Source organism: Euprymna scolopes, chromosome 37, assembly GCF_053919585.1.
Source record: "Euprymna scolopes isolate OS-2025 chromosome 37, ASM5391958v1, whole genome shotgun sequence".
NCBI lineage: Eukaryota > Metazoa > Mollusca > Cephalopoda > Sepiida > Sepiolidae > Euprymna > Euprymna scolopes.
The window spans coordinates 85,743,509-85,759,595 of record NC_136518.1 but is presented as its reverse complement, the minus strand read 5'-3'; the positions used below and the strand labels follow the sequence as shown (position 1 = coordinate 85,759,595).

The 16,087-nt window shown below is 30.2% G+C and overlaps 1 protein-coding gene across 3 annotated transcripts in view; it reads left to right on the top strand.

Annotated features, from left to right (window-relative positions):
• LOC145261273 (uncharacterized) overlaps positions 1-16,087 on the top strand; it is a 100,441-nt gene that overhangs the window by 21,989 nt on the left and 62,365 nt on the right. For 2 of the 3 annotated variants that reach the window (XM_080119745.1, XM_080119747.1), the window contains exons 2-6: positions 6,695-6,843; positions 9,263-9,438; positions 11,454-11,812; positions 13,531-13,634; positions 14,654-14,791. In XM_080119745.1, the coding sequence (XP_079975871.1) occupies positions 6,712-6,843; positions 9,263-9,438; positions 11,454-11,812; positions 13,531-13,634; positions 14,654-14,791 (909 nt within the window). In that variant the 5' untranslated portion in view covers positions 6,695-6,711. Of the gene's footprint in view, positions 1-1,614; positions 1,700-6,694; positions 6,844-9,262; positions 9,439-11,453; positions 11,813-13,530; positions 13,635-14,653; positions 14,792-16,087 lie in introns of all 3 variants that reach the window. The other variant, XM_080119746.1, reaches the window with a different exon arrangement.

Here is a 16,087-nt window from a genome sequence, read left to right as displayed (position 1 = left end):
GAAAAAACATTTTTTTAAATTATTACTAGTTTATTTTGCTTTTCTTTTAAATGGTACAAAAGTTATATTGATAATATTAATTTATAATAAAGTTACATCGTTTTACATATGGGGGGGGGGTTAATTCTGTGGTGACTTTTGGAGATGCCTACTAATAAGGTTGTGGGTGTCTATTCCGAAAGCCGTTCTTAACATGGGGAGATTGTGTTTATTCGTTGTAAGCATACTCGAAAACCTATAAAAGTTGACATTTCTAATGTGAACGGCGAGCTGGACTTATTGTAAAAAAAAAAAAAAAAAAAATACCAAAAAGGGATACAAAATTGACTTTTTGTCTTTTTCGTTTAAAAAGTAAATTTCGTTTTTGTTGATAAAATGTTATTTTTATATTAAAAAATCTTTCGTTATATATATATATATATTATATATATATATATATTATATATATATATATTATATATATATATATATATGCGACGTTATTCTTTCGATTGCTTTCATTTGGGGGGAGGGGCAAATTAAAAAAAAAAAAAAAAAAAAGGAAAATTAAAACGGAACGAACTTTAAATTTCCGTTCCATTTTTTACAACAACTGCAAAACAAAGCATTTTCCGTAAGTTTTACCTTTTTTTTATTTATTTATTTATTTATTTTTTTTAATTCTTTACGAAATAAAAAATCCACCAGAATACATTTTTAGTTTTATAACATACTAGCGAGGGGTACCCGGCGTTGCCCGGGTGTTTGGGGGGAGGGGTTAAAAAAAAAGTAAGTATGAGGATCGAACCCGAACCGTTGAAGCAAAGTTGTGAAAAAAAAAAAAAAAAAAAACGTGCGCCACCGCGACATGCTTACGGAAACACGTTTGAATTAGTTAGATTTAGCAGGTGCTCGTTTTAATGAGTTAATGAGGTCAGTTTGACTGCGGGATTTCATTTACTGCTGAACGATTTTTTCCTCGCCCCAAGATTTTATAGGAAAAAGACTAACCCACATGCGGCGAGCGACATATTTATCTTCCCGAAATCGAGCAAATTAAATAGACAGGCGAGCTTCGTTGTTAACTGTGAGGTAGGTATTACCATTTATATGTGATATAAAAAGTTTTAAAAAGTTGTAAACCGACCGACCGCTTTTCTCTGAAAGAAGCCTTTTGTAGACACACAGAAAAAGCGAACACACACACACACAAAGCGGTGTCAGAAATTTCGTGAAAATAGTGAATAATTCCACCCCATCTTTCCAAGCTTATAACTCCTCGAAAAATGCAATTCAAGCCCTAATATTTTTTTTCAATTAAAGGAGCAAGAACCAAGGTTTCATTAAAAAAAAAAAAAAAAAAAAGTGTTTTTTTTTAAAAAGGTTTTAAACTTCGGACTTTACAGGTAAATTTCTAAAAAAAACAGTACATTTTTTTTGTTTTAAATTTGAATATATTATGTATTGACCTTTTCTCTTCAATTTGTGAGTAAATAATTATTTACTTTTCGGTGTCTAAATTAATTATTATTAGACCTTTCAAAATGGGAGGCGTGAATTATTCGACCCCCTGTCTTTCCAAGCTCGAAAAAAATGTAATTCAAGCCCTAATTTTTTTTTTTTTTTCAATTAAAGGAGCAAGGACCAAGGTTCCATTAAAAAAAAAAAAAAAGAAAAAAGAAATAACGTGGTTTAAAAAAAAAGGTTTCAAACTTTACAGGTAAAATTCTAAAAAAACACTGGTTTTTTTTTAAATTTGAATATATTATTTATTGATCTTTTCTCTTCAATTTGTGAGTAAATTAATTATTTACTTTTCGGTGACTAAATTAATTATTTACTTTTTAATAGACACTTTAAAATGGGGGGGGGCGTGAATTAAAAAAAAACGTTTGTCTAAAATATTATATTCGATTTATTGGAAAGAACATAAAATTTCACATTGACCCTGAAAATATCGTAAAAATAGAATCAATAGAAAAATTGATAGATTTTTAAAGTTTAAAAATTGAAAAATATTGAGTTCGGAAAATTCATTACTGTTTTTAAAAAAAAAAAATATTTCTATTACTTTTAAAACAACTGTAATAGTTTATTTTGGAAGTATAATCCATAAAGAAAATAAATAACCCACTTTTAACAGAGAAATTACGAGATTTTTATATTGTATTCGCAGTTTCGTGTTAGGGGTTTGCTTTTATATTTATACATTTTTTCGTAATCCTATTAACTACCCCCCCCCAAAAAAAAAAACTAATAAAAATTTAACTTCCATTCATGATGTTAGACACAAGGTCAGGTGAGGGTTTTGAAAAGCCAGCACAATAGAAGTGCACTCTGCCCTACAAAAATGCATGAGCAGCCCTGTTAGAATTCCTTGGTAGGGGGTGTCTCAGACGATTAGCGATGAACTAATCCCTTATTAAGGAGAGAAGCTAAAGTTTGTGAAGGTAGACCTCATCATCGATGAGGTCTCATCGAACAGCACAAAACTTATCCCAACAGTAACCAGGCCAATGTTGAACTGATTTTTGGAGACGTATCCTCGATTCCTCGACTTATATAAACATAAGCAAAGATATCTGATGGATTTTATTGCAAACCCAATTTTTCTTTTTTTATAACTTTATTATCTTCGAAAATATTTATATTTTCTTACAAAAAACGAGAAAGGGCAGAGGTAGGGAGGGCAATGAAATAAATTAAAATAAAATCCCCCCCCCCCCGCTTATCCGGCCAGGTACAGTTTAAAATGAATTCGATATTGTTTATTACGTTATCTTAATGTTTTATCGCGATGTTCTGAACAATTAGAAAAGAAAAAAAAAGGTACAACTCTCCCCATGTTTTTGTTATACTAAAATTTCGTTAGTTTCTTTTATTTGTATTATTTTGGTCATTGGTGGAGCCCCAATTTGGGAGCCATTTAGAAGCCTCCAGACCACTACGACCATGGTGGTAACCTTACAATTAGAATCGGCATTAAATAACCTGAAGAGGGTTGATATGCCGTAAAACAAAAACAACCAACTACAATTAGCAAATACAACTAACAATATTTGGCTGTTTGTTGTGATCTTAGCCGACTTAACAGATCGTAAATCTGTATCCTAAATTGTCTCTCTCCCAATAAAAATGGGAAATAAAGGATCCGCCCCCCCCCCTTCCTCACGTGGCGTACGCAGATTTATTTCTTGTTCTTATTTTGGTTTTCCATCATGGGTCATTTGGGGCAGATATTAAAACGCTATAACCACGGCCACCGAGATATAGCCGTGATTTAACACTTTTTCTTTTAAATTCTTTTAACTTCGCATGACTAACGTTATTATTATTACTACTACTACTACTACTACTACTACTACTACATTGTAAATCCAACAATACGCAAAGAAAAACATATTTCGCATGCGTCTCTGTCATATGAAAGAACTGAAATCGGGTTACTCTCGGTGGCCGTGGAATACCGAATTAGCTGATTTTTGCTGCTTAAACTAGTTTGTTGGTGATGGATGGGCCCCATCACTGATGGGGAAGGTCAGCTTTTTTTTCTTTTAGTAGCTTGTGCTGTTTTGGTCATTAATTTAAATTTAGTTTAAATAAGTGTATCCAATGTTTTTAATAATCATTCTACCATTTCAACATTTGGACTAAAACTGAAGATTCGGTTTTGGTGTGTGTGTGGGGGGGGGGTCATTACCGGTCGCCTACCAAGGAATGCTTTGTCCTCTCTTAATATAATCTTCTAGTGCCCTCTCGGGGGAGCTCTCTGCACCCTAACATTAAACTGACTTCATTTTAATCCTACCGCAGTGGGAAGCGAGTAAATTCTGAGGAAGGAGGGGGGGGGGTAACTATAATACTAGCGATGTCTACTTGCACAGGAGACATGTTATTTTAATTTTTTTCACTTTAATTAATCTTTAAATAGGATTTTATAATAAAATTATTTCTCTATTGTTATAAAACTAGGTGACAATCCGTGACCGAGAGAAGAGAGGGAAAGTACGAAAAAAAAATTTACTATAAATACATACAATTAGCACAGAGCCATTAAATGAGGGGAGGGGGGTTATAAAAAAAACGACCTATATTTAGTTTAAAATAGGTTACATCCGAAGCAGAAGCACTCTGCTTACGTGACAAATAGACTTTTAGTTGCAGCAAAAGTTCCATTTATGTATGAAACGAAACTTTAAAAATTTCAGTTAATGCTTGCTGAAAATCTAAATATTAACGAAGGAAAATTGGGAAATAGTGTCCATCTTTCTTTACACCCATCCTGCCCCCCCCCTCAAAAACGCGTCGCGCATCTGCTCCTCTTCTTGATTGGCGCATATTTTCACGGTCTTGATATTTTTCATGGGATGAAAACGTTTCTTTTTATTGTGACGTTCTTTTGTTTCCTACAAACATGTAACAAAAATGTTAATTTTTTTATTACGTTAATTTTGCTTAGTTTTCAATTCAATAACGCACCGATTTGAACTTTTTTATATGAATACTAAAAAAGAAAAAAAAAGCGAATTTATTCATAATGTGCTTGAATTTTTTTATTATTAATAAAAACAAACCAAAAACTAGTCTCTGCTTGGTAATTTTGTTCAAGTCGTGTTGGGGTAATTCTCTGGTGAATTTTGAAAGCAGTCCCTATAGCAGCACTGGAAACATTTGTGATTTTTTTTTTTTTTTTTTTTTTTTTGACTGGAATAGTTTCGGATAATCTCAGTTTTGTATTGTCTCCTCATGCCGATGTTAAGTCAATTTTCTACCTAGGCTAAAAAAGTTCCGTCTGTGTTTGTTTACATTTTACGTCAGCTGGTATTTGTGCTTGTTGACAATGAACGCCCTGGAAAAATCACTTCTGATTAATGTTTATCGGTTTTAAAATACGCAACGTGTCTTTTTTATTTTATTTTTAAAACTGATAAACATTAATCAGAAGCGATTTTTCCAAGGCATTCATCGCCAAGCACAAATATTAGCTGATGTAAATGTAAACACAGACTTGATTTTAACCTCGGCCGATATTAACGTGTTCAAGGCATTCATTTGTATTAGATGTCTTTAATGACCGATACTTTTTTTTTTTAATTCCTTTTTTTTATTTTAACAATGTTCACGTTAAATGACCATGTGATAGACAAAGAAAAATCCAATTCTTGCAAGAAAAGGGTATTTTTCACAAAGCTCAATTTTGTGATGTTGAAAAGTTCAAAACATTCGTTGTCTTCAACCCTACTCGGACTTAGGGTTAGTGGTAATTTTTTTAGGTACGTTTTATTTAAGAAAAGAACAAAACAAAACTTATCACGGTAGTAATAAGCAATACAAAACCTCAAATTAGCCAAAACGAAATTGCACCAGTCAATAAAGTTCAAAAGTATTGGTTTTAGTAAGTTACTGATATTTTTTTAATGTGAGAGAAATTAATTTCAAATAGTTTTGCACTGATTTTTGTTCTAATTTTATCCCAACTCAGCATGGCTGACCAACATACAAAATTTTACAGAAAATAAACTATTTGGAATGATTTGATTTTAAGAAAATAAACATAAAAAAGCACCTTGAAGTGTGCGTAGAATTTTGCTAAATCAAAAAAGAAAAAATCGCTTTCGGATGGAGTTTATTTTATATAAATCAAGCCAGTTTTTTTTTTTGCTATTGATTTTTACCACATGATATAAGACAAAATAAATAACCATTACATTTTTTTTTGTTTCTAAAATGCTTAACATTTTATTTTATTTTTTTAAAATTCAGAACTTATGTATTTTTTTTTAATTAACAAAACATTAAAAGTATTTATTTGCTAAAAAAAAAAAAACAACAACAAAAGTTCATTTTGGGAGATTTAACTTTGTAATTAATAAATTTCTTTGTAGTACTTTACCATTGTACATTTTTTTAAATTTCAATAAAATTCAAATAAAAAAAATGTCATGCAGACGTAAGAAATGCAAATGCACAAAAAGTGGTTACAATTCTCTTAAATTCTTCATAAAAAAAATCAATTTTTAAAATTAGTTCATAATTTTTTAGATATGTCATGTTTGTTAGTTTTAACTAGTTGGTCTGTAAAGATTTTTTTTTTAATGTTAATTTTAAAAACTATACAATCAAATTTCATGAAAATTTGTACAACAGTTGGTACAATTTTGGTTGAATCGATGCAGAATATTTTTGAACTGCAACACTTAAGTTTGAAATAGCATTTTCAACGATAAACATCATACAGTGAATGATTGACAATTAAGTAAACCATTCCAACTTGATCAATTTTAAAATTGTTTCAAAATCAAATTATGTTGTCCTATTCACTTTTAAATAAATACACATCAAAAAGTGACATTTGAATGTTTACCTTTTTTTTAGGCTAAGAATATTGTTTTAAAAAGAATTGCTACAATTTTAAGTAAAGATAATATTCATTTTATTTATTTTGAAGAATATTTAGGTGATAATTATTTTTACAGAAGAGTTTTTCTTTTTTCCTTAAAAATATTGACTCTGACAGTCATTTATTATTTTAGGAGATATTATTAACAGTAAATTATGCAGAGTGATGTAGAAATCGCCATGGAATTTCTGAAGGGTTCTGCTAGTACATTTATTATTTCACCAGTATTGATTTGTGGTTTAGTTATTTAAAAACTATTTACTACCAAAAGTGAGTATACAATAAAATGTCTAATTAAAAATATTTTCTTTACAGATTGTGATGTTGCAGTCATGGAATCCAACAGTGGTGGTAGTTTTCCTAAAATCATGGTCTTTCGACCAACAATGGAAGAATTCAAAGACTTCAACAAGTACATTGACTATATTGAATCACAAGGCGCTCATAAAGCTGGATTAGCGAAAGTAAGTTATATCTACATTTGTAAATAATTAAAAAAAATATTTACATTATTCAAACCACTATTCTCAACTTCAATAACATTCTCACAGTTATTCAGCCAGTGTAATCTCCGATCTTCCTGTTAAACTCGGGGAATCTTTACGGAATTTAAAATAAACCCTTTACTTCTATCAGTAGATTGGTCTCATCAGCCATGAGCAAATAGAATTTTTTCATTATATTAGTATTGCCTGTACTGAAGATTGAACACTTTATCTGTGGCACCACAGGTCCATGCGAGAATAACGTTCAAGATGCGACCGGTAGTTTGGATAATACAAATTATCAATCCACATCTTTTAAAATGTTCATAATTTTCAGATACATAAAATGTTTTGTCCTAATAAAATTGGAATTGCTTTGTCATCTGCAAACACACATGGAATAGATAAAAATCTCATTTTCGTTGAATTTAAATATCTCAAACCCAAATAATATTATGATTTTATCTAAAAACTTTTAATGTGGTCACCTTTCCAAAACAAACAATGATACCAAATTTATTTTGGTGACCCAATTAGCCATTGAATTATGATCATTGAAAGCTTATTGAAAATTAGAAAATTTGTTGTTTTGTGTTCGCACAGAAGCAAATTTTTATTGTGTATAAATAAAATATGCAGACTTTAAACAAGTGGAAAATACAAATTGTAATCTTGTGGTAAATGAAAATTTATCATAAACCAATTTATTAGATCAAATCAGCTTACATATTGGACAAAATCACAAATTACCCTTTAAAAAAAAATAATGCAAAAATTACATAGAATGTAACATTAACTGTTTATATAATAGATACCAACAGTTAGTATATTAAAACTTAATAATTTATAATGCAGTAGAGATCAAGCTAGACTTTTTTTTAACAGTAAATTGCACCCTAAAGTTTTAAACATCTTTCAACGTGACCATACCATCAAAGTCTCCTATTCTGCTCACATCCCTATACTGTTCAGATTTAATTTTACTTTGAGGTTATGAGATCTAAAATGTTGCCTTAACTAAGGAAATGACTTTCAAAGAAAATCTCCTTTATAATATAACTAGCAGAATATTCTGCCAGTTAATAAAATTAACAGCTTTGCACCATATCTTTTTACAAAGATTAAAATCAAGATATATATATTATATATGCTACTAGAATTCTTATTTCATTTCTGATTAAATGATTTTCATTTTAGAAAATAAAGTTCAAGGGGTTTTAGAAAGAAATTGAAATTCAGGGAATCTTGTTTAATGGTTGTCCAATAATTTATGGCTAAAATTTCATGTAAATTGAAATATTTGAGTTTTCATAAAGGAGGTTGTGCATATATATATATATATATATATATATATATTATGCCATTTAAAAACACTTTTGGAGAATACGGTTACAATTTCATCAAAATCAAAAGTAATTGAAAGAACTCCCAGTACAAAACTAAGTTATATATAGCCTACATTATCAACTTTTATGCTAGAAGCTTTGTTTTTTTTTTTTGTTTTTTGTTTTTTACATAGGAATTGTCACTTATCAAGGCTCAGAGGCCACTCGAGGATAAGGGTTAAAGAGTGTACAGTAGTCAATGGAATAATATAATAATTATTAATAGTGCAAATTTGGTAAATTGGATTACTTAAGGGAAACGGATCATCCAAAACTTGTTTATGTTGGACTTGAAGACGACCATATTGTAGTCAGCTGAAAAGCAGGCAAACGGAAGAGAGTTCCACAGGTGTGCAGTCCTAAGAAAGAAGCTTTGTTCATGGAATCTATGTTTAGGTTTAGGCACAGATAAAGAGTGGGGGAAATTATTGATTGTGTTTTCAGCTAGATGATTGTTTCTCATGGAAGTTCAGCGAGTGGGGGGGGGGGCATAGATTAGAGCTCAGACGAGCACTTGCCATGAAAGTAACGATAAGGGAGAGACAGGCTTGCAATGTCTCTTCTGTGAGAAAGAGGTTGTAAGGAAGAGAAAAGGGCATCACCTACGAGGCTACAAAGTCTATTTTGAATTCTGTCAAGGCAGGATAAGGTCTTTCTAACAGCTCCTGTCTAGATGTGGCAACAATACTCCACCCTTGGACATACCTGGCTCTTATATAGGTAGAGAATTGCATCAGCAGTGATCGATCTACTGGATCGATAGAAGGATCCCACCATTTCAAAATTTATGATTGGTTAGTTTCAGATTTTACCACACACAAATGTATATGAGCATGTATGTATGTATAAGAATTGTCTGTGTGTGTGTGTGTGTGTATATATATATATATATATATATATATATATATATATATATATATATATATATATATAGCCCCCCCCCTTCATTGAGATCTGAATTTTCCATAAAATAATCTTTCTCATTCCTTAATGATCTTTACCTTTCTTTTAAGGTAATTCCTCCTCCTGAATGGACCCCAAGACGTGTAGGCTATGAAAATGTTGATCTCACGGTTCCAGCACCAATCACTCAAGTGGTAAGTGGTTGCCAAGGCTTGTACACTCAATATAACATACAGAGGAAAGGTATTCATGTGAAGGACTTTGAGAAACTTGCTAACAGTGATCGGTAAGTACTCACCAGATTTATTACCATCATTTTATCCAAATTTTTTTTTTTTTTTTTTTTTTTTTTTTCAGTGTATCATTGAAAGAAAGAAGAAAAAATGACCCATTTAGTCATCCATTGAACATGCGTTAGGTTGTTTGAATGAGGGGTTGCAAAAGATATCACATAGAATTAGATTCATCAGGTTAAAAGTCAAGTTAGTTAATTACAAATTGCAAATAATTGAAATAATTAAAATGTATCTTTTTTTTTCTTTTTTTTTTTTTTTTTTTTTTACAAAGCTCAATCCTATAACTGAGAAACATTTTAGCATATATTTTGCGATTTTAAAATATAAGGAAGGTGAAACAAACCTGGATTAACTTGGCTTTATAATAACAAGAATAAGAATAAAAACGTTTGCCGATAACCAGGCTAACCAGATTTGCTTAATTGAAGGGATCTAATAAAATTTGTGTTCCAAACATCTAATGTAGATGCCAAAAAAACTGGATAATAATGATAGACTTGTTTTGTTTCTACATCCATTGTTGGCTTACACAATCGTCTAAACTGTATAGGTCTTTTATAAATTTAAAGAAATTAACATTTCATTAAAATTTTTATTAAGTGATTATATATATATATATATATATATATATATTGGTGGGACGATTCCAATACTTTTACTGATTCCATACTAAATTACAGATTCTGATTTTTTATAAATCTCTGAATATTTAATTACAGGAGTGCTATTTTTCCCTGATTAACCTCAAAGCACATGTTAAATGTGCAAATATTTTAAGTGTAAAAATATACTTGTGGGGGATGATCTATACATTTAAGTTTTACTGCTTTTGAATTAGATGTAACATATATGATGATTTCCAACCACTTGAGAGATTGGAAAAACAAAAACGCTTGATGAGTGCCTCACAAATTGAACGACAACAAAAATAAACACCCGTTAGAAATGTCATTTTCCCTTCTTTTACACAACAAGAACGACCCGTTTCTCGAGCGGGTTGTGAGGTGTGATGAAAAGTGGGTGCTTTACAACAACTGGTGACGCTCAGACGTTAGATGCCGACGAAGCTCCACAGCATTTCCCAAAGCCAGGATTGCATCAAAAGAAGGTCATGTTACTGTTTGATGGTCTGTGGCCAGTCTCGTCCATTAGTTTTTTGAATGCCGGCGGAACCATTACGGGAGAAAAGTACCATCAACAAATAAATGAAATGCATTAAAAACTTTAACAACACCCAACATTAGTCAACAGAAAAGGCCTAATTCTCCTCCACGAGCCCAACTTCACATTGCTTAACCAATCCTACAGAAGCTGAACAAATTGGGCTACAAAACTCTGCCTCATTCGCTATACTCTTTTACCTATCGACGACCACTTTTTCAAGCATCTTAACAATTTTCTGCTTGAGAAATGCTTTAAAAACCTAAGTAATATCAAAAACGCCTTCAGCAACTTCATCGCCACCAGAATGCAAGATTTTTACGTCCTTAGCATAAAATACACTTGTTTTGTGTTAGCAAAAGTGTGTTGATTTTGATGATGCTTATTTCAATCAATAATTTTTTGTTTGAGCCGAGATATGTTCATCTGAATTTAAGTTAAAAACCACAAGAACTTTGTTGTCAACCTGATAATATCATCAGGTACAAATTAAATATAATAACTCGTAATAAAACAATGACGAAAGAAATCTAAGTATGAAACATATTTACATATTCACTCTCTTATTGATGCGTGCTAAATTTCTGTAGAGTTAATGTATAACGAAATTAGGAGTTTACTCTCTTGTCTTTAAAAAAAAAAAGAAAATCAGAGTTGGATGAAGTATTTTATTAAAAGAAGTAAAGCGAAGTACAACATGCTGCATTGATCAGCATTATAAACTGATGAATAAGAATAAAATCTACAAATTTTTTTAGAATGCAATTTCATTTTATATATTTGATTAAATGCTTTTATTTTGTGATATTTTTATTTTTTTTTTTGTTTTATTCTGTTTTTGTAGACATCATACACCACGGCATGCTGACTATGAAGAACTTGAAAGAAAATATTGGAAGAATATCACCTTTGTCTCTCCCGTGTATGGAGCTGATATTTCAGGAAGTCTTTATGATGATGATCAAGATTATTGGAATATTAATCGCCTCGGTTCAATATTGGATCATGTCAATGAGGATTATGGAATTAAGATTGAAGGTGTTAATACCGCCTATCTTTATTTTGGTATGTGGAAGACAACATTTGCATGGCATACAGAAGATATGGATTTGTACAGCATAAATTACCTCCATTATGGAGCTCCAAAATCTTGGTATGCTATCCCACCTGAACATGGAAGAAGACTGGAGCGGCTTGCTCAAGGTATGACTTGGCTTATTCAAGGTTTTTTTTTTTTTTTTTTTTTTTTTTTTTTCTGTTGTGTTGTAATTGTCTAAAAAAAACAAAAAAAGCTTTAAAAAAACAAAAACTTTAAAAAACAAAAATCTTTAAAAAAAACAAAGCTGTCGATTTTGAAAGATCAAGTGAGATTGATTGTAAATTAAAAAAATTATTTACGGATCAGTTTGTTAAAATTTAGATGAGATGCTCCACTGCTAAGCTATCTTCTTTTTAATAGGTTCATGGCAAATTTTACATATTTTAAGTTTCATTGCTTCATCCTCAGTATTTTCTTTAACGGAATTTAATCAATGAAAACACGAAAATGTTGATTCAGTATTTTCAGGGTTTTATTTTTCAGTTTTAAATGCTTTTATTTAAAAAAAAATTGAATTACAATAATTTAAAAACTAAAAATCTTCAACTAATGTATTTTCTATAAATATCTTATTTTGTATTGGAAAATATACAATTTAAATTTTTTTTACCATTGCTAGTTCAATGTGTAAACTCCTTGGTCTGATATTCCTAAGGCAATATGAGATAAAATAAAGACAATGAGAATGCTGGCAAGTCTACTGCAAAGTAGGTGCTCCCCCTCTGTATACTGGCTTAGAAAACTTCTTGTAACTGCCAGTATCCTATGTCTATAAAGCCACCATTCAGCCATGCATAGAATATTATTGCCACATCTGGATGTGCACTAGCCTCTTCCTCTTGGACAGGATGCAAAAAAAAAAATTCCCAAGTTAATAGGTACTGCAATGTTTACAAAGCCCCAACCCCTGTCACATCACCAATGTTACATCCCTGTGCTTGTTTTACAAGTACTTCTACAGAAAACACTCAACATAAATTCCTCCAACCCACCCAACTATTAGTAAAATCCTTCTAGAATTCCTTAGATGTCAGATTTTCTACTCTAATAGCTTCTCTCTGCTGATTTGATATCACTTTTCTGCTCCCTGTTTCCACGATTGTACCAGCATGCAAAAATTAAATGTACTGTGAACATATATATTGCACAATTCTCCACGTAAGATGTGCTTTATAAATCCACCTTCTAATCACAGTAACTCCTTTCCTTCTAAGTTGCAATATGCCTGTCTTGAGTTAAATTTAAGGAAACAAAGAAAAACTAGGATGCATTTAGATTTCTTTGAAAACAAGTGCATTTTTTCATGTATTTCAACAGCATTAACTTGTTTCATGTATTATTTCAGCAACATTAACTTGTTTCATGTATTATTTCAACAGCATTAACTTGTTTCATGTCTTATTTCAACAACATTAACTTGTTTCATGTCTTATTTCAACAACATTAACTTGTTTCATGTCTTATTTCAACAACATTAACTTGTTTCATGTCTTATTTCAACAACATTAACTTGTTTCATGTCTTATTTCAACAACATTAACTTGTTTCATGTCTTATTTCAACAACATTAACTTGTTTCATGTCTTATTTCAACAACATTAACTTGTTTCATGTCTTATTTCAACAACATTAACTTGTTTCATGTCTTATTTCAACAACATTAACTTGTTTCATGTCTTATTTCAACAACATTAACTTGTTTCATGTATTATTTCAACAACATTAACTTGTTTCATGTCTTATTTCAACTTGTTGGTTAAGCTGGGTAGAGAAAGCAAATTGCTTATTTCTTCAACTAAATTCACTTTTTTTTCCCCCCCAGGTTTCTTCCCTTCAAGTTTTCAAGCTTGCCCTGCATTTCTCCGTCATAAAATGACATTAATATCTCCACATATCTTGAAAAAATATTCTATTCCTGTTAATAAGGTATGATCATGATTCTGATATATATTTAAAATATTTTGTGAGGGATGTGAGCTCTTCTCTAATTGGAAGAATTTCACTTTTTTCTTTTTACTGCAAAAGATTTAAATTCACTTTAAAATTTAAAAATGAATTATTTTTAGCTTACAGTCTGCAATTTTAAATGAATGTTTTAATAAATAAACATTAATTTTTTTTTTTTTTTTTCATAAATTTTATTTTTTCTAAGGCATGAATAAGATTACAACATTTTTATATAAAAAAAAATGTAGAGAAAGATTTTGACTTAATTTTGAGAGATTAAAAAAACATCTTTAAAAAAAGTCTATGCTTAAAGATTTTTTCTAAAGTGACTATGAGACGATAGAAAGATAGTATTTCTAAAGAAATTTGAAACAAAGCTCGAAACAATATAAGTGTAACCACTAATAAAACAAGGCTATAAAATGTTTAAAGTCTGTTGAAAATTTTATAAAAGTTAATTGAAGAAGAAATGATTAACTAAAATAAATTTTGTTTTAAAAATTTTTTTTTTTTTTTTTTTTTTTTAGTAAAATGTGTGTGTGTGTGTGTGTAATCGTGTTTGGTGTCAAAATTCCACATATTGACAACCACTCACCCAGTCTGTTGGAACATTTTAATACAATATCCATACTTGCTGCTGATTCTTTTCTTTTAATCCTCTGGAATATTAGAAAAATGCTAACATGTGCTACACTTTGCTCATGGGTAACTTGGAGTTCTGTAAAGCTGGGGCATTCAACTCCCTGAGGTATTTTATATACTTTAATGCACAAATATTATGATTATTTTATTGAAAAATTATCTTCAGTCCTTCAGGTAACTCATGTGTACAAGCCAATCTGTCTTTTGTTTCTTTTTATTAAACTTCTCTCTCAAAAGTTTGATGTAAGACATTGACCGCTCACATCCTTGTTTTAATGAATTTAACTGTAAATTTAATTTTGCAGAAATCTTCTGTATTTGTCATATTAAATCCTGCAATCTTCTGTTTGATGCAGATCACACAAGAGGCAGGTGAATTCATGATAACTTTCCCATACGGTTATCACTCTGGTTACAATCATGGTTTTAATTGTGCCGAATCTACAAATTTTGCTACAGTTCGATGGATTGAATATGGAAAACGATGTTTACAGGTAGGTTGGAGATTTTTGTACCTTGTTCCATTGTTTGTGTTTGTTGGAAAGAAGAGTTTTCTATTGTAATTTTTTTTCATTTCTTTTTATAATCTGTATTTCAGATAACTTGCCAGGCAGTGTATTTACTTGCAATCTGTTTTACTTTGCTTTTTCTTTAAACTATGTATTTTTTTTTTCTCCATATTTTTTCTTGTTCCAATCAACAGGAAGTAACTCTATATGTATAAGCAAATATGGAATTATGTACATTTTGTTTTAAAGATGGCAGCCAATTTTAAACTAATTCGAACAGTCAAAGTATTTTCTAGAAAGTATAAAAGTGAATTTCTGACGTTACCAGATCAGCGTTCCTGACCTAAAATTTACCGAACATTGGTGTTAATGTTTTTTTCCTTTCCTTTTATAAAAACTAAATTATGTTCTGCAAACATTTTTCAAATAGTGAAGCCACCGCCATCATCATCAGTTTAATTGGCAATACACATGGACGATAAAACGCTTTGGATAATTACAGATTTCAAGTGGGTTCTGCTAAAATTGTCATATTTTAAAAACCAAAGTGCTTCAAGTTCTCAAAATACCACGGTTTTGTTCGGAAATGAATATGCTTTCAAATGAATTAATAAATAATAATGTACATTATATATTTTAAGAGTTTGAAGCAAATAAAGTGATAAAAATGTTAACATTAATATAAATGACGTTTTTGGTAAGATTTTGTAAAAATTGTTCTATTTTAAAAAAGTATCTTAAAAACTATCTGTAGCAGTAACAATACTATCAACGATTTTTGTTAACTTTTTATTCCAGAACGAATTAAAAATTTAAAAAATGAAAATATGAATATAAAAAAAATGTTCTTACATATTTAGTTGGAGCTATTTTGTTATCAGAACATAATTAGGTTTATTGGAGCTATTCATTTATCAGAATGTATAATTAAAGCAATCCTAACCAGTCCGGCATTATTTCTGGTCAAATTTTTAAATTATTTATATGGTTGAAAAGACAAGAAAATAAGCTTGCGTGCACTTTTATCCATTGCATTAGTGTTTAACAGTGAATTAAACAGTGTTTAAAAAAAAAAAAATGAAAATGTGAAATATGATTTTTTTTTTTTTTTTTTTTTTTTTTTGCTTCACGTGTGCAAAGCGGTCCTTCTCCCAACCCCAATTTTTTTTTTTTTTAAATCTTTTTTCAGCAGATTATAATCGAATGAACACTAATTTACCCCCATTATAAATAAAATACAAAATCAATATTTAAATATTTGTAGGGGGTGCTCAGTTTCTA